General features: G+C 40.8%; 1 protein-coding gene across 5 annotated transcripts in view; it reads left to right on the forward strand.

The window, feature by feature from the left end:
- The window catches only part of cntn1b (contactin 1b), a 45756-nt gene that overhangs the window by 17061 nt on the left and 9580 nt on the right, over positions 1-19115 (forward strand). For all 5 annotated transcript variants that reach the window (XM_071331914.1, XM_071331915.1, XM_071331917.1 and 2 more), the window contains 9 exons: positions 787-993; positions 6004-6103; positions 6365-6549; positions 6749-6873; positions 16272-16389; positions 17349-17499; positions 17858-17985; positions 18416-18588; positions 18733-19024. In XM_071331914.1, coding sequence (XP_071188015.1) covers positions 787-993; positions 6004-6103; positions 6365-6549; positions 6749-6873; positions 16272-16389; positions 17349-17499; positions 17858-17985; positions 18416-18588; positions 18733-19024 — 1479 coding nt within the window. The remainder of the gene's footprint in view (positions 1-786; positions 994-6003; positions 6104-6364; positions 6550-6748; positions 6874-16271; positions 16390-17348; positions 17500-17857; positions 17986-18415; positions 18589-18732; positions 19025-19115) is intronic.

Raw genomic sequence — 19115 nt, forward strand, 5'->3', positions numbered from 1 at the left:
AGTTAGTACCTCAGACTTACTAGAATACACATGATGGCCAAGTTAGTACCTCAGACTTACTAGAATACACACGATGGCCAAGTTAGTAAATCAGACTTACTAGAATACACATGATCACTCAAATTAACAGTCATACTTGTCTTTTCCTACTAGCTCTGACTCTGCTGATAGCTCCTCTATTGAAGAAAAATGTACTTACTATGACTGTAGTATGTGGTTGACCCACCTAGCTATCTTAAAGGCCCAGTGCATTCAAAAACATGATTTTCCTGTGTTTTATACATATTTCCAGACTATGAGGTTGGAATAATACTGTGAAATGTTCTGCCAATCACAGCACATTCTCAGTTTTCACCTCCCCACTCAGACCACTCTCAGACAGTCCTAGATAAAGTATTGCTTGAGAAATTGCTCTTGGCTAAAAAATATTTTAATTGAAAACAATCACAGTAACGTACTTAATTGTCATCCAGAATTGATTTGATAGTGAAAGAAAAATGGCTACATTGGACCTTTAAGATCAATGCACTATCTTCAAGTGGCTCTGGATAATAGCGTCTGCTAAAGGACTCACATGTAAACATTCTGACTTGTAATCTATTCAGTGCTGAGTCATATTCAGTGCTGAGTCATGAAGAAAGAGCTGTTCAGAACACCGTTGTTCACAGTACCTCAGAGTTACACAGGACACAAACTAAACCCCCCTGGAGACTCAGAGGTGATTCAGGTGAAACCGACCACCACGTTCTTACTAGTTGTGTTTTTTGTTCTTCCCCTGTATCCCAGCTGAGGTGACGTTCCGTTGGATATACAACGAGTTTCCGGTCTTCCTCCACCCGGATAAGCGTCGCTTCGTCTCTCAGAGCACCGGGAATCTGTACATCTCCAAGGTGGAGGCGTCAGACGCAGGGAACTACTCCTGCTATGTGTTCAACCCACAGATTGGCAAGGGAGTCTACTCCAAGTTTATCACTCTTATATCTACAGAAGAGAGTGAGTAGCCTGTAGCTGTCATACCTATATAGTACACTAGTTTATAGCTGTGTTACCTATATAGTGCACCAGTTCATGACTGTGTTACCTATATAGTGCACTAGTTCATGACTGTGTTACCTATATAGTGCTTTATAGCTGTGTTACCTATATAGTACGCTAGTTTATAGCTGTGTTACCTACAGTATATAGTACACTAGTTTATAGCTATGTTACCTATATAGTACACTAGTTTATAGCTATGTTACCTATATAGTACACTAGTTTATACCAGTGTTACCTACAGTATATAGTACACTAGTTTATAGCTGTGTTACCTATATAGTACGCTAGTTTATAGCTGTGTTACCTACAGTATATAGTACACTAGTTTATAGCTATGTTACCTATATAGTACACTAGTTTATACCAGTGTTACCTACAGTATATAGTACACTAGTTTATAGCTGTGTTACCTATATAGTACACTAGCCTATAGCTGTGATACCTATATAGTACACTAGTTTATAGCTGTGTTACCTATATAGTACACTAGTTTACAGCTGTGTTACCTATATAGTACGCTAGTTTATAACTGTGTTACCTACAGTATATAATACACTAGTTTATAGCTGTGTTACCTATATAGTACACTAGTTTATAGCTGTGTTACCTATATAGTACACTAGTTTATAGCTGTGTTACCTACAGTATATAGTACACTAGTTTATAGCTGTGTTACCTATATAGTACACTAGCCTATAGCTGTGATACCTATATAGTACACTAGTTTATAGCTGTGTTACCTATATAGTACACTAGTTTACAGCTGTGTTACCTATATAGTACGCTAGTTTATAACTGTGTTACCTACAGTATATAATACACTAGTTTATAGCTGTGTTACCTATATAGTACACTAGTTTATAGCTGTGTTACCTATATAGTACACTAGTTTACAGCTGTGTTACCTATATAGTACGCTAGTTTATAACTGTGTTACCTACAGTATATAGTACACTAGTTTATAGCTATGTTACCTACAGTATATAGTACACTAGTTTATAGCTGTGTTACCTATATAGTACACTAGTTTACAGCTGTGCCACTTATATAATACACTAGTTTATAGCTGTGTTACCTATATAGTACACTAGTTTATACCTGTGTTACCTACAGTATATAGTACACTAGTTTATAGCGCTGTTACCTACAGTATATAGTACACTAGTTTATACCTGTGTTACCTACAGTATATAGTACACTAGTTTATAGCGCTGTTACCTACAGTATATAGTACACTAGTTTATAGCTCTGTTACCTACAGTATATAGTACACTAGTTTATAGCTGTGTTACCTATGTAGGACACTAGTTTATAGCTGTGTTACCTACAGTATATAGTACACTAGTTTATAGCTGTGTTACCTACAGTATATAGTACACTAGTTTATAGCTCTGTTACCTACAGTATATAGTACACTAGTTTATAGCTGTGTTACCTATGTAGGACACTAGTTTATAGCTGTGTTACCTACAGTATATAGTACACTAGTTTATAGCTGTGTTACCTACAGTATATAGTACACTAGTTTATAGCTGTGTTACCTATATAGTACACTAGTTTATACCTGTGTTACCTACAGTATATAGTACACTAGTTTATAGCTCTGTTACCTACAGTATATAGTACACTAGTTTATAGCTGTGTTACCTATGTAGGACACTAGTTTATAGCTGTGTTACCTACAGTATATAGTACACTAGTTTATAGCTGTGTTACCTACAGTATATAGTACACTAGTTTATAGCTGTGTTACCTATGTAGGACACTAGTTTATAGCTGTGTTACCTACAGTATATAGTACACTAGTTTATAGCTGTGTTACCTATATAGTACACTAGTTTATAGCTGTGTTACCTACAGTATATAGTACACTAGTTTATAGCTGTGTTACCTATATAGTACACTAGTTTATAGCTGTGTTACCTACAGTATATAGTACACAAGCCTATAGCTGTGTTACCTATATAGTACACTAGTTTATAGCTGTGTTACCTATATAGTACACTAGCCTATAGCTGTGTTACCTATATAGTACACTAGTTTATAGCTGTGTTACCTATCTAGGACACTAGTTTATAGCTATGTTACCTACAGTATATAGTACACTAGTTTATAGCTGTGTTACTTATATAGTACACTAGTTTATAGCTCTGTTACCTACAGTATATAGTACACTAGTTTATAGCCCTGTTACCTACAGTATATAGTACACTAGTTTATAGCTGTGTTACCTATATAGTACACTAGCCTATAGCTGTGTTACCTACAGTATATAGTACACTAGTTTATAGCTGTGTTACCTATATAGTACACTAGTTTATACCTGTGTTACCTATATAGTACACTAGTTTATAGCTGTGTTACCTATCTAGTACACTAGTTTATAGCTGTGTTACCTACAGTATATAGTACACTAGTTTATAGCTGTGTTACCTATATAGTACACTAGTTTAAAGCTGTGTTACCTACAGGATATAGTACACTAGCCTATAGCTGTGTTACCTATATAGTACACTAGTCTATAGCTGTGTTACCTATAGAGTACACTAGTTTATAGTTGTGTTACCTATGTAGTACACTCGTTTATAGCTGTGTTACCTATATAGTACACTAGTTTATAGCTGTGTTACCTACAGTATATAGTACACTGGTTTATAGCTGTGTTACCTATATAGTACACTAGTTTATAGCTGTGTTACCTATGTAGGACACTAGTTTATAGCTATGTTACCTACAGTATATAGTACACTAGTTTATAGCTGTGTTACCTATATAGTACACTAGTTTATACCTGTGTTACCTACAGTATATAGTACACTGGTTTATAGCTGTGTTACCTATATAGTACACTAGTTTATAGCTGTGTTACCTATGTAGGACACTAGTTTATAGCTATGTTACCTACAGTATATAGTACACTAGTTTATAGCTGTGTTACCTATCTAGTACACTAGTTTATAGCTGTGTTACCTACAGTATATAGTACACTAGTTTATAGCTGTGTTACCTATATAGTACACTAGTTTATAGCTGTGTTACCTACAGTATATAGTACACTAGCCTATAGCTGTGTTACCTATATAGTACACTAGTTTATAGCTGTGTTACCTATATAGTACACTAGTTTATAGCTGTGTTACCTACAGTATATAGTACACTAGTTTATAGCTGTGTTACCTATATAGTACACTAGTTTATAGCTGTGTTACCTACAGTATATAGTACACTAGTTTATAGCTGTGTTACCTATATAGTACACTAGTTTATAGCTGTGTTACCTACAGTATATAGTACACTAGCCTATAGCTGTGTTACCTATATAGTACACTAGTTTATAGCTGTGTTACCTACAGTATATAGTACACTAGTTTATAGCGCTGTTACCTACAGTATATAGTACACTAGTTTATAGCTGTGTTACCTATATAGTACACTAGTTTATAGCTGTGTTACCTATGTAGGACACTAGTTTATAGCTATGTTACCTACAGTATATAGTACACTAGTTTATAGCTGTGTTACCTATATAGTACACTAGTTTATAGCTCTGTTACCTACAGTATATAGTACACTAGTTTATAGCTCTGTTACCTACAGTATATAGTACACTAGTTTATAGCTGTGTTACCTATATAGTACACTAGCCTATAGCTGTGTTACATACAGTATATAGTACACTAGTTTATAGCTGTGTTACCTATATAGTACATTAGTTTATAGCTGTGTTACCTACAGTATATAGTACACTCGTTTATAGCTGTGTTACCTATATAGTACACTAGTTTATAGCTGTGTTACCTACAGTATATAGTACACTAGTTTATAGCTGTGTTACCTATATATTACACTAGCCTATAGCTGTGTTACCTACAGTATATAGTACACTAGTTTAAAGCTGTGTTACCTATATAGTACACTAGTTTATAGCTGTGTTACCTATATAGTACACTAGTTTATACATGTGTTACCTACAGTATATAGTACACTAGTTTATAGCTGTGTTACCTATATAGTACACTCATTTATAGCTGTGTTACCTATATAGTACACTAGTTTATACATGTGTTACCTACAGTATATAGTACACTAGTTTATAGCTGTGTTACCTATATAGTACACTAGTTTATACCAGTGTTACCTACAGTATATAGTACACTAGTTTATAGCTGTGTTACCTATATAGTACACTAGTTTATACATGTGTTACCTACAGTATATAGTACACTAGTTTATAGCTGTGTTACCTATATAGTACACTAGTTTATAGCTGTGTTACCTATATAGTACACTAGTTTATACATGTGTTACCTACAGTATATAGTACACTAGTTTAAAGCTGTGTTACCTATATAGTACACTAGTTTATAGCTGTGTTACCTATATAGTACACTAGTTTATACATGTGTTACCTACAGTATATAGTACACTAGTTTATAGCTGTGTTACCTATATAGTACACTCGTTTATAGCTGTGTTACCTACAGTATATAGTACACTACTTTATAGCTGTGTTACCTATATAGTACACTCGTTTATAGCTGTGTTACCTACAGTATATAGTACACTAGTTTATAGCTGTGTTACCTATATAGTACACTAGTTTATAGCTGTGTTACCTATATAGTACACTAGTTTATAGCTGTGTTACCTATATAGTGCGCTACTTTTGACCATTGTCTTTGCTTTGTCTTCAGCTCCGGGTAGATGTTACGCCTAGGCTCAGATCTAGGATCAGCTTCAACCCTCCCCAAAATCTAAGATGTTTCTTTAGATGGAAAGACACAAAACTGACCTTAGATCAGTGTCTAGGTAGAGGTGCATCTTAGCCACAGATCTGGGATCATGTTACACTCTGTGAAATCTATCCCTAGACATTAGGCTGGGAAAAAACACAAAAAGTGACCATACATCAATGTCTTTTGGGCAACTCCATAGTGTTGACCTATGACCCTTTCGTCCCCACAGCCCCAGAGAAGAGGTACAAGGCCGACCTCGTGGTGAAGTTCCCTGACACCACAGCTATGCTCAACTACAACGTCACACTGGAGTGCTTCGCTCTGGGAAAGTGAGTCAGAATATGGAAATGACAGATATTTAGCGACTGATGAAACAAACACCAACACATTGGGGACTTTTGTTCACTTGTATCACTGTAACTAGAGAAGATGGCATCCATTTGCTTATACATATTTTGTGAAACAGTTACGTATGCCTTATAAAGGGCTTATGGAGGATTCATTAAGCCTTCATAAAGACACAAGGCCTACCATTTGGGACATAGCCGTGCTTAGTTAGTTTCTTCTTCTCCTGTTGTCTTTGCGTCCAGTCCGGCCCCTCATATCGTCTGGAGGAAGATAGGTGCTACCGACCTGCCTGCTAGCGCTCAGGTCAGCATGTCTGGAGCTCTGCTCCACCTCTACAACGTCCAGTATGAAGACTCAGCAGGGTACGAGTGTGAGGCCATCAACCAGAAATGGCAGGACTGGCATCAGGCGTGGCTCTATGTAGAGGGTAAGATACCAAACTCCATCTCTGCAGTGTTACAATAACAGATCTGATATACAGTACGTAGCACTTGCTTCTAAGACTTTGCATTACAATGTTAGTACCACTAACACTAAGATATGATTTACTGTAAACCAAAACATATACATGGTTTCATTGTAGTGTGTATGTGTTTCAGCATTTTAAATGATGTTTTGATTGACAGCTGCTCCGGAGTGGGCTGTGACCATCAACAACACCCAGAAGGACATAGGGTCAGAACACACCATGTCCTGTGTAGCTAACGGGAAGCCTGTCCCATACATCCGATGGCTCAAGGATGGATACTCGGTAAAGATGCCCGTCCTCTCCCTGCTGGCTGTCATTCTTTAAAGGGATACTTCCTGTTGGACAGATGATCACAACATTCTTAAAGGGATACATGTATCTACTTCCTCACAGTCAGATGAATTTGTGGATACCATTTGTATGTCTCTGTGTCCAGTATGAAGGAAGTTAGAGGTAGTTTTGCGAGCCAATGCTAACTAGCGATAGCGCAATGACTGGAAGTCTATGGGTCTCTGCTGGCATGCTTTTGTGGTAGGTGTTATAATTAACACCTAACACAGTTCATTTACATCTGTTGTGTAGATCCACTGTATAAGGATAGTGAAATAAGCTGGACTTGATCTCAATTCAATAGGAAAGATTGGCACCATCTTATCTAGTACTAATTCAGTGGGAAAGATTTGCACCATCTTATCTAGTACTAATTCAATAGGAAAGATGGGCACCATCTTATCTAGTACTAATTCAATAGGACAGATGGGCACCATCTTATTTAGTACTAATTCAATAGGACAGATCGGCACCATCTTATCTAGTACTAATTCAATAGGAAAGATGGGCACTATCTTATCTAGTACTAATTCAATAGGACAGATCGGTGCCATCTTATCTAGTACTAATTCAATAGGACAGATGGTCACCATCTTATCTAGTACTGATTCAATAGGACAGATGGGCACCATCTTATCTAGTACTAATTCAATAAGAATGATTGGCACCATCTTATCTAGTACTAATTCAATAAGACAGATCGGCACCATCTTATCTAGTACTAATTCAATAGGACAGATGGGCACCATCTTATCTAGTACTGATTCAATAGGACAGATGGGCACCATCTTATCTAGTACTAATTCAATAAGACAGATGAACACCATCTTATCTAGTACTGATTCAATAGGACAGATCGGCGCCATCTTATCTAGTACTAATTCAATAGGACAGATGGGCACCATCTTATCTAGTACTAATTCAATAAGAATGATTGGCACCATCTTATCTAGTACTAATTCAATAAGACAGATCGGCACCATCTTATCTAGTACTAATTCAATAGGACAGATGGGCACCATCTTATCTAGTACTGATTCAATAGGACAGATGGGCACCATCTTATCTAGTACTGATTCAATAGGACAGATCGGCACCATCTTATCTAGTACTAATTCAATAGGACAGATGGGCACCATCTTATCTAGTACTGATTCAATAGGACAGATGGGCACCATCTTATCTAGTACTAATTCAATAGGACAGATGGGCACCATCTTATCTAGTACTAATTCAATAGGACAGATGGGCACCATCTTATCTAGTACTAATTCAATAGGAAAGATGGGCACCATCTTATCTAGTACTGATTCAATAGGACAGATCGGCACCATCTTATCTAGTACTAATTCAATAGGAAAGATGGGCACCATCTTATCTAGTACTAATTCAATAGGACAGATTGGCACCATCTTATCTAGTACTAATTCAATAGGACAGATGGGCACCATCTTATCTAGTACTAATTCAATAGGGCAGATGGGCACCATCTTATCTAGTACTAATTCAATAGGACAGATGGGCACCATCTTATCTAGTACTAATTCAATAGGACAGATGGGCACCATCTTATCTAGTACTAATTCAATAGGACAGATGGGCACCATCTTATCTAGTACTAATTCAATAGGACAGATGGGCACCATCTTATCTAGTACTAATTCAATAGGACAGATGGGCACCATCTTATCTAGTACTAATTCAATAGGACAGATGGGCACCATCTTATCTAGTACTAATTCAATAGGACAGATGGGCACCATCTTATCTAGTACTAATTCAATAGGACAGATCGGCACCATCTTATCTAGTACTAATTCAATAGGACAGATGGGCACCATCTTATCTAGTACTGATTCAATAGGACAGATCGGCACCATCTTATCTAGTACTAATTCAATAGGACAGATGGGCACCATCTTATCTAGTACTGATTCAATAGGACAGATGGGCACCATCTTATCTAGTACTAATTCAATAGGACAGATACGCACCATCTTATCTAGTACTAATTCAATAGGACAGATGGGCACCATCTTATCTAGTACTAATTCAATAGGAATGATGGGCACCATCTTATCTAGTACTAATTCAATAGGACAGATTGGCACCATCTTATCTAGTACTAATTCAATAGGACAGATGGGCACCATCTTATCTAGTACTAATTCAATTCAATTTTATTTTATATAGCCCTTCGTACATCAGCTAATATCTCGAAGTGCTGTACAGACACCCAGCCTAAAACCCCAAACAGCTAGTAATGCAGGTGTAGAAGCACGGTGGCTAGGAAAAAATCCCTAGAAAGGCCAAAACCTAGGAAGAAACCTAGAGAGGAACCAGGCTATGAGGGGTGGCCAGTCCTCTTCTGGCTGTGCCGGGTGGAGATTATAACAGAACTATGCCAAGATGTTCAAAAATGTTCATAAGTGACAAGCATGGTCAAATAATAATCATGAATAATTTTCAGTTGGCTTTTCATAGCCGATCATCAAGAGTTGAAAAACAACAGGTCTGGGACAGGTGGCGGTTCCATAACCGCAGGCAGAACAGCTGAAACTGGAATAGCAGCAAGGCCAGGCGGACTGGGGACAGCAAGGAGTCACCACGGGCGGCAGTCCCGACGCATGGTCCTAGGGCCCAGGTCCTCCGAGAGAAAGAAAGAGAGAAGGAGAAAATTAGAGAGAGCCAAGATTTTCAAAATGTTCATAAATGACAAGCATGGTCAAATAATAATCAGGAATAAATCTCAGTTGGCTTTTCATAGCCGATCATTAAGAGTTGAAAACAGCAGGTCTGGGACAGGTAGGGGTTCCATAACCGCAGGCAGAACAGTTGAAACTGGAATAGCAGCAAGGCCAGGCGGACTGGGGACAGCAAGGAGTCACCACGGCCGGTAGTCCCGACGTATGGTCCTAGGGCTCAGGTCCTCCGAGAGAAAGAAAGAGAGAAGGAGAAAATTAGAGAGCGCCAAGATTTTCAAAATGTTCATAAATGACAAGCATGGTCAAATAATAATCAGGAATAAATCTCAGTTGGCTTTTCATAGCCGATCATTAAGAGTTGAAAACAGCAGGTCTGGGACAGGTAGGGGTTCCGTAACCGCAGGCAGAACAGTTGAAACTGGAATAGCAGCAAGGCCAGGCGGACTGGGGACAGCAAGGTGTCATCATGCCCGGTAGTCCTGACATATGGTCCTAGGGCTCAGGTTCTCAGAGAGAAAGAGAGAACGAAAGAATTAGAGAGAGCATACTTAAATTCACACAGGACACTGGATAAGACAGGAGAAGTACTCCAGGTAACCAACTGACCCTAGCCCCCCGACACATAAACTACTGCAGCATAAATACTGGAGGCTGAGACAGGAGCGGTCAGGAGACACTGTGGCCCCATCCGAAGAAACCCCCGGACAGGGCCAAACAGGAAGGATATAACCCCACCCACTTTGCCAAAGCACAGCCCCCGCACCACTAGAGGGAAATCCTCAACCACCAACATTACAATCCGGAGACAAGGCCGAGTATAACCCACAAAGGTCTCCACCACAGCACAAACCAAGGGGGGGCGCCAACCCAGACAGGAAGATCACGTCAGTAACTCAACCCACTCAAGTGACGCACCCCTCCTAGGGACGGCATGAAAGAGCACCAGCAAGCCAGTGACTCAGCCCCTGTAACAGGGTTAGAGGCAGAGAATCCCAGTGGAGAGAGGGGAACCGGCCTGGCAGAGACAGCAAGGGCGGTTCGTTGCTCCAGAGCCTTTCCGTTCACCTTCACACTCCTGGGCCAGACTACACTCAACCATATGACCTACTGAAGAGATAAGTCTTCAGTAAAGACTTAAAGGTTGAGACCGAGTCTGCGTCTCTCACATGGGTAGGCAGACTGTTCCATAAAAATGGAGATCTATAGGAGAAAGCCCTGCCTCCCGCTGTTTGCTTAGAAATTCTAGGGACAATTAGGAGGCCTGCGTCTTGTGACCGTAGCGTACGTATTGGTATGTACGGCAGGACCAACTCGGAAAGATAGGTAGGAGCAAGCCCATGTAACGCTTTATAGGTTAACAGTAAAACCTTGAAATCAGCCCTTGCCTTAACAGGAAGCCAGTGTAGGGAAGCTAGCACTGGAGTAATGTGATCAAATTTCTTGGTTCTAGTCAGGATTCTAGCAGCCGTATTTAGCACTAACTGAAGTTTATTTAGTGCTTTATCCGGGTAGCCGGAAAGTAGAGCATTGCAGTAGTCTAACCTAGAAGTAACAAATGCATGGATTAATTTTTCTGCATCATTTTTGGACAGAAAATTTCTGATTTTTGCAATGTTACGTAGATGGAAAAAAGCTGTCCTTGAAACAGTCTTGATGTGTTCGTCAAAAGAGAGATCAGGGTCAAGAGTAACGCCGAGGTCCTTCACAGTTTTATTTGAGACGACTTTACAACCATCAAGATGAATTGTCAGATTTAACAGAAGATCTCTTTGTTTCTTGGGACCTAGAACAAGCATCTCTGTTTTGTCCGAGTTTAAAAGTAGAAAGTTGTCAGCCATCCACTTCCTTATGTCTGAAACACAGGCTTCTAGCGAGGGCAATTTTGGGGCTTCACCATGTTTCATTGAAATGTACAGCTGTGTGTCATCCGCATAGCAGTGAAAGTTAACATTATGTTTTCGAATAACATCCCCAAGAGGTAAAATATATAGTGAAAACAATAGTGGTCCTAAAACGGAACCTTGAGGAACACCGAAATGTACAGTTGATTTGTCAGAGGACAGACCATTCACAGAGACAAACTGATATCTTTCCGACAGGTAAGATCTAAACCAGGCCAGAACTTGTCCGTGTAGACCAATTTGGGTTTCCAGTCTCTCCAAAAGAATATGGTGATCGATGGTGTCAAAGGCAGCACTAAGGTCTAGTAGCACGAGGACAGATGCAGAGCCTCGGTCTGACGCCATTAAAAGGTCATTTACCACCTTCACAAGTGCAGTCTCAGTGCTATGATGGGGTCTAAAACCAGACTGAAGCATTTCGTATACATTGTTTGTCTTCAGAAAGGCAGTGAGTTGCTGCGCAACAGCTTTTTCTAAAATTTTTGAGAGGAATGGAAGATTCGATATAGGCCGATAGTTTTTTATATTTTCCGGGTCAAGGTTTGGCTTTTTCAAGAGAGGCTTTATCACTGCCACTTTTAGTGAGTCTGGTACACATCCGGTGGATAGAGAGCTGTTTATTATGTTCAACATAGGAGGGCCAAGCACAGGAAGCAGCTCCTTCAGCAGTTTAGTAGGAATAGGATCCAGTATGCAGCTTGAAGGTTTAGAGGCCATGATTATTTTCATCATTGTGTCAAGAGATATAGTACTAAAACACTTAAGTGTCTCTCCCGATCCCAGGCCCTCGCAGAGCTGTGCGGATCCAGGACAGCTAAGCCCTGGAGGAATACGCAGATTCAAAGAGGAGTCCGTAATTTGCTTTCTAATGGTCATGATCTTTTCCTCAAAGAAGTTCATGAATTTATTACTGCTGAAGTGAAAGCCATCCTCTCTTGGGGAATGCTGCTTTTTAGTTAGTTTCGCAACAGTATCAAAAAGAAATTTTGGATTGTTCTTATTTTCCTCGATTAAGTTGGAAAAGTAGGATGATCGAGCAGCAGTGAGGGCTCTTCGGTACTGCACGGTACTGTCTTTCCAAGCTAGTCGGAAGACTTCCAGTTTGGTGTGGCGCCATTTCCGTTCCAATTTCCTGGAAGCTTGCTTCAAAGCTCGGGTATTTTCTGTATACCAGGGAGCTAGTTTCTTATGACAAATGTTTTTCGTTTTTAGGGGTGCAACTGCATCTAGGGTATTGCGCAAGGTTAAATTGAGTTCCTCAGTTAGGTGGTTAACTGATTTTTGTCCTCTGATGTCCTTGGGTAGGCAGAAGGAGTCTGGAAGGGCATCAAGGAATTTTTGTGTTGTCTGAGAATTTATAGCACGACTTTTGATGCTCCTTGGTTGGGGTCTGAGCAGATTATTTGTTGCGATTGCAAACGTAATAAAATGGTGGTCCGATAGTCCAGGATTATGTGGAAAAACATTAAGATCTACAACATTTATTCCATGGGACAAAACTAGGTCCAGAGTATGACTGTGGCAGTGAGTAGGTCCAGAGACATGTTGGACAAAACCCACTGAGTCGATGATGGCTCCGAAATACTTTTGGAGTGGGTCTGTGGACTTCTCCATGTGAATATTAAAATCACCAAAAATTAGAATATGATCTGCTATGACTACAAGGTCTGATAGGAATTCAGGAAACTCAGAGAGGAACGCTGTATATGGCCCAGGAGGCCTGTAAACAGTAGCTATAAAAAGTGATTGAGTAGGCTGCATAGATTTCATGACTAGAAGCTCAAAAGACGAAAACGCCATTTTTTTTTTTGTAAATTGAAATTTGCTATCGTAAATGTTAGCAACACCTCCGCCTTTGCGGGATGCACGGGGGATATGGTCACTAGTGTAACCAGGAGGTGAGGCCTCATTTAACACAGTAAATTCATCAGGCTTAAGCCATGTTTCAGTCAGGCCAATCACATCAAGATTATGATCAGTGATTAGTTCATTGACTATGACTGCCTTTGAAGTGAGGGATCTAACATTAAGTAACCCTATTTTGAGATGTGAGGTATCACGATCTCTTTCAATAATGGCAGGAATGGAGGAGGTCTTTATCCTAATAAGATTGCTAAGGCGAACACCGCCATGTTTAGTTTTGCCCAACCTAGGTCGAGGCACAGACACAGTCTCAATGGGTATGGCTGAGCTGACTACACTGACTGTGCTATTGGCAGACTCCACTAAGCTGGCAGGTTGGCTAACAGCCTGCTGCCTGGCCTGCACCCTATTTCATTGTGGGGCTAGAGGAGTTAGAGCCCTATCTATGTTGGTAGATAAGATGAGAGCACCCCTCCAGCTAGGATGGAGTCCGTCACTCCTCAGCAGGTCAGGCTTGGTCCTGTTTGTGGGTGAGTCCCAGAAAGAGGGCCAATTATCTACAAATTCTATCTTTTGGGAGGGGCAGAAAACAGTTTTCAACCAGCGATTGAGTGCTGAGACTCTGCTGTAGAGCTCGTCACTCCCCCTAACTGGGAGGGGGCCAGAGACAATTACTCGATGCCGACACATCTTTCTAGCTGATTTACACGCTGAAGCTATGTTGCACTTGGTGACCTCTGACTGTTTCATCCTAACATCGTTGGTGCCGACGTGGATAACAATATCTCTATACTCTCTACACTCGCCAGATTTAGCTTTAGCCAGCACCATCTTTAGATTAGCCTTAACGTCGGTAGCCCTGCCCCCTGGTAAACAGTGTATGATCGCTGGGTGATTCGCTTTAAGTCTAATACTGCGGGTAATGGAGTCGCCAATGACTAGGGTTTTCAATTTGTCAGAGCTAATGGTGGGAGCCTTCGGCGTCTCAGACCCCGTAACGGGAGGAGTAGAGACAAGAGAAAACTCAGACTCAGACTCCGACTCGCTACATAATGGGGAGAACCGGTTGAAAGTTTCTGTCGGCTGAATGAGCGACACCGGTTGAGCATTCCAACAGCATTTCCCTCCAGAAGCCATGAGAAAGTTGTCCGGCTGCGGGGACTGTGCGGGGGGGTTTATACTAACGTTACTATCTGTACTTACTGGTGGCACAGACGCTGTTTCTTCCTTTCCTACACTGAAATTACCCTTGCCTAACGATTGCGTCTGAAGCTGGGCTTGTAGCACAGCTATTCTCGCCGTACGGCGATCGTTCTCCTGTATATTATGAGTACAGCGACTGCAATTAAAAGACATCATGTTAATGTTAGTACTTAGCTTCGGCTGTTGAAGGTGTTGACGAACCATGTCCAGATAAAGCGTCCGGAGTGAAAAAGTTGAATGAGGGAAGAAAGTTGCGATGGAAAAACTAAAAATATAAACGGTAATTAAAAACAAAACAAAAAAAACGTAAAGTTGTCAGCTAGCAAAGTAAAGTAAAGTTGGCAGCAAAACGCACAGCAACACGTCTGCAGACTCAACAGGTAGTCAACAGGTAGTGACAAGATCCAATAGTCCAATAATTCAATAGGACAGATGGGCACCATCTTATCTAGTACTAATTCAATAGGACAGATGGGCACCATCTTATCTAGTAATAATTCAATAGGACAGATGGGCACCATCTTATCTAGTACTAATTCAATAGGACAGATGGGCACCATCTTATCTAGTACTAATTCAATAGGACAGATGGGCACCATCTTATCTAGTACTAATTCAATAGGACAGATCGGCACCATCTTATCTAGTACTGATTCAATAGGAAAGATGGGCACCATCTTATCTAGTACTAATTCAATAGGACAGATGGGCACCATCTTATCTAGTACTAATTCAATAAGAATGATTGGCACCATCTTATCTAGTACTAATTCAATAAGACAGATCGGCACCATCTTATCTAGTACTAATTCAATAGGACAGATGGGCACCATCTTATCTAGTACTGATTCAATAGGACAGATGGGCACCATCTTATCTAGTACTAATTCAATAGGACAGATGGTCACCATCTTATCTAGTACTGATTCAATAGGACAGATGGGCACCATCTTATCTAGTACTAATTCAATAGGACAGATGGGCACCATCTTATCTAGTACTAATTCAATAGGACAGATGGGCACCATCTTATCTAGTACTAATTCAATAGGAAAGATGGGCACCATCTTATCTAGTACTAATTCAATAGGACAGATTGGCACCATCTTATCTAGTACTAATTCAATAGGACAGATGGGCACCATCTTATTTAGTACTAATTCAATAGGATAGATGGGCACCATCTTATCTAGTACTAATTCAATAGGACAGATGGGCACCATCTTATCTAGTACTAATTCAATAGGACAGATGGGCACCATCTTATCTAGTACTAATTCAATAGGACAGATGGGCACCATCTTATCTAGTACTAATTCAATAGGACAGATGGGCACCATCTTATCTAGTACTAATTCAATAGGACAGATGGGCACCATCTTATCTAGTACTAATTCAATAGGACAGATGGGCACCATCTTATCTAGTACTAATTCAATAGGACAGATGGGCACCATCTTATCTAGTACTAATTCAATAGGACAGATGGGCACCATCTTATCTAGTACTAATTCAATAGGACAGATGGGCACCATCTTATCTAGTACTAATTCAATAGGACAGATCGGCACCATCTTATCTAGTACTGATTCAATAGGAAAGATGGGCACCATCTTATCTAGTTCTAATTCAATAGGACAGATGGGCACCATCTTATCTAGTACTAATTCTTTCCCAGTATGGTAAAGGTGAGCTGAAGTTCTCCAGTCTGACGTTTGAAGACTCTGGGATGTACCAGTGTATCGCTGAGAACTACTGGGGGATCATCTACGCCAGCGCTGAGCTACGTGTCATTGGTGAGTGTATAACACAAACTACGTGTGATTGGTTAGTCCGTAACACAAACTACGTGTGATTGGTTAGTCCGTAACACAAACTACGTGTGATTGGTTAATCCGTAACACAAACTACGTGTGATTGGTTAGTCCGTAACACAAACTACGTGTCATTGGTGAGTGTATAACACAAACTACGTGTGATTGGTTAGTCCGTAACACAAACTACGTGTGATTGGTTAGTCCGTAACACAAACTACGTGTGATTGGTTAATCCGTAACACAAACTACGTGTGATTGGTTAGTCCGTAACACAAACTACGTGTCATTGGTGAGTGTATAACACAAACTACGTGTGATTGGTTAGTCCGTAACACAAACTACGTGTGATTGGTTAATCCGTAACACAAACTACGTGTCATTGGTGAGTGTATAACACAAACTACGTGTGATTGGTTAGTCCGTAACACAAACTACGTGTGATTGGTTAGTCCGTAACACAAACTACGTGTGATTGGTTAGTCCGTAACACAAACTATGTGTGATTGGTTAATCCGTAACACAAACTACGTTTGATTGGTTAGTCCGTAACACAAACTACGTGTGATTGGTTAGTCCGTAACACAAATACGTGTGATTGGTTAGTCCGTAACCCAAACTACATGTGATTGGTTAGTCCGTAACACAAACTATGTGTGATTGGTTAGTCCGTAACACAAACTATGTGTGATTGGTTAGTCCGTAACCCAAACTACATGTGATTGGTTAGTCTGTGCCCTGAACTGCACCTCATTGGTTCGTCTTTGAAAACCAATATGTATCATTAACGAGCACACCACCACCGCCGTGTTTCTAGTTTTGATTCTGGGAATATAAAAAACGACATAGTCATCAACTATAGAAACAACAAAGTTGTCAGTTATACACACAGTCCTCATTGATAGATAATTACATCCAACCACTTCCCTGCCCCATCCCAGCTTGTGCCCCGACGTTTGAGTTGAACCCAGTGAAGAAGTATCTTCTAGGAGCTAACAACGGCCGAGTGGTCATAGCGTGTAAACCCAGAGCTGCCCCCAGACCCAGGTTCACCTGGACCAAGGGAAAAGAAGTGCTCTTCAACAACTCACGGTAAATAAGGACATCTTGGTGGGATTTGTTTTTAAACGTAAAAGCACTACAAATACAAATGTTTGATTGGTTGGTTGGTTGGTTGGTTGATTGATTGGTTTATTGATTGATTGATTGGTTGGTTGGTTGGTTGATTGGTTTATTGGTTGATTGGTTGGTTGATTGAGTGATTTATTGATTGGTTGGTTGGTTGATTGGTTTATTGATTGGTTGGTTGGTTGATTGGTTGGTTAATTGGTTGATTGATTGACATCTGAGTTTGTTATTCATCCCAGCAACTGTAGGAGAATCTTGTCAAACCTTTGAAAGAAATCCAATACTGTATGGTTGTGAATGGCGTGTTTCCTTCCCTCCATAGTATCACCATAATGTTTGATGGGAGTCTGGAGATCCTGAACGCCACCAGGAATGATGAGGGCGTGTACACCTGCTTAGCTGAGAATGACAGAGGGAAGGCCAACAGCACGGGGACTCTCACCATCACAGGTAGTACTCTCACCATCACAGGTAGTACTCTCACCATCACAGGTAGTACTCTCACCATCACAGGTAGTACTCTCCATCCAGCTTGACACAGCTGTCTAAAATGTGCCCTAGTATTGATCTACCTTGAATGTTCATGTGTAGTTATTGGGTACGTTGGGGACAGTCAACCATCTGTTGGTCTCATTCTTTGATCCCATTCCGATTCTGTATGGACATGAGTACTGTCCTTTAAAGATGGGTCTGTGTACCGCCAGCATAATGTTGCACAGTGTGAGTCAACAGTCTTCTCTACTGTGTGTGTGTGTGTGTGTGTGTGTGTGTGTGTGTGTGTGTGTGTGTGTGTGTGTGTGTGTGTGTGTGTGTGTGTGTGTGTGTGTGTGTGTGTGTGTGTGTGTGTGTGTGTGTGTGTGGGTATGTGTGTGTGACACAGAGGCGACACAGATCACAGTAGCCCCAGAGGACACTCAGGTGATGGTAGGAGAGGAGGTGCATCTGCAGTGCCAGGCCTCCTTTGACCCCAGTCTGGACATCACCTTCATCTGGTCTCTGGATTTCAGGGTCATCGACTTCTACCTAGAGTGGAAGCACTATGAACGCATCATGGTAGGAGGGATTAGCACAAACCAGCAGGGTTGGGCTCAATTCCATATCAATTCAGTATATTCAGGAAGTACACTGACATTCACCTGTTTCTCAGGTGATGTGCCAATGTGTGAAGTGTTTAACCCTGTGTCTCTGTCCATCCAGGATCGTGAGGACAGTGGAGAGCTGAAGATAATGAATGCCCAGTTAAGACACGAGGGACGCTACACCTGTACAGCCCAGACTGTCGTGGACAACGTCACCGCGTCAGCAGACCTCAAGGTCAAAGGTCTTCCCGCTCCTCCCGGTGGGGTGAGGGTTGAGGAGATCAGGGACACCTCGGTGAAGTTGGTGTGGAACCGAGGGGCCGACCATGGCAGCCCCATCCTTGGGTACACCATCCAGACCAGAGACTTCTACGCACTAACTGAAGTGGACTGGAGGGACGCATCCACCTGTAAGTACATGAGTCTACCACCAGAGGGCAGAATTATCTACCGCTGACAGCAACAATATGAAAACAGTAGCCTTTAATGCTGAACATACAA

Source organism: Salvelinus alpinus, chromosome 11 (assembly GCF_045679555.1).
Source record: "Salvelinus alpinus chromosome 11, SLU_Salpinus.1, whole genome shotgun sequence".
Taxonomy (NCBI): domain Eukaryota; kingdom Metazoa; phylum Chordata; class Actinopteri; order Salmoniformes; family Salmonidae; genus Salvelinus; species Salvelinus alpinus.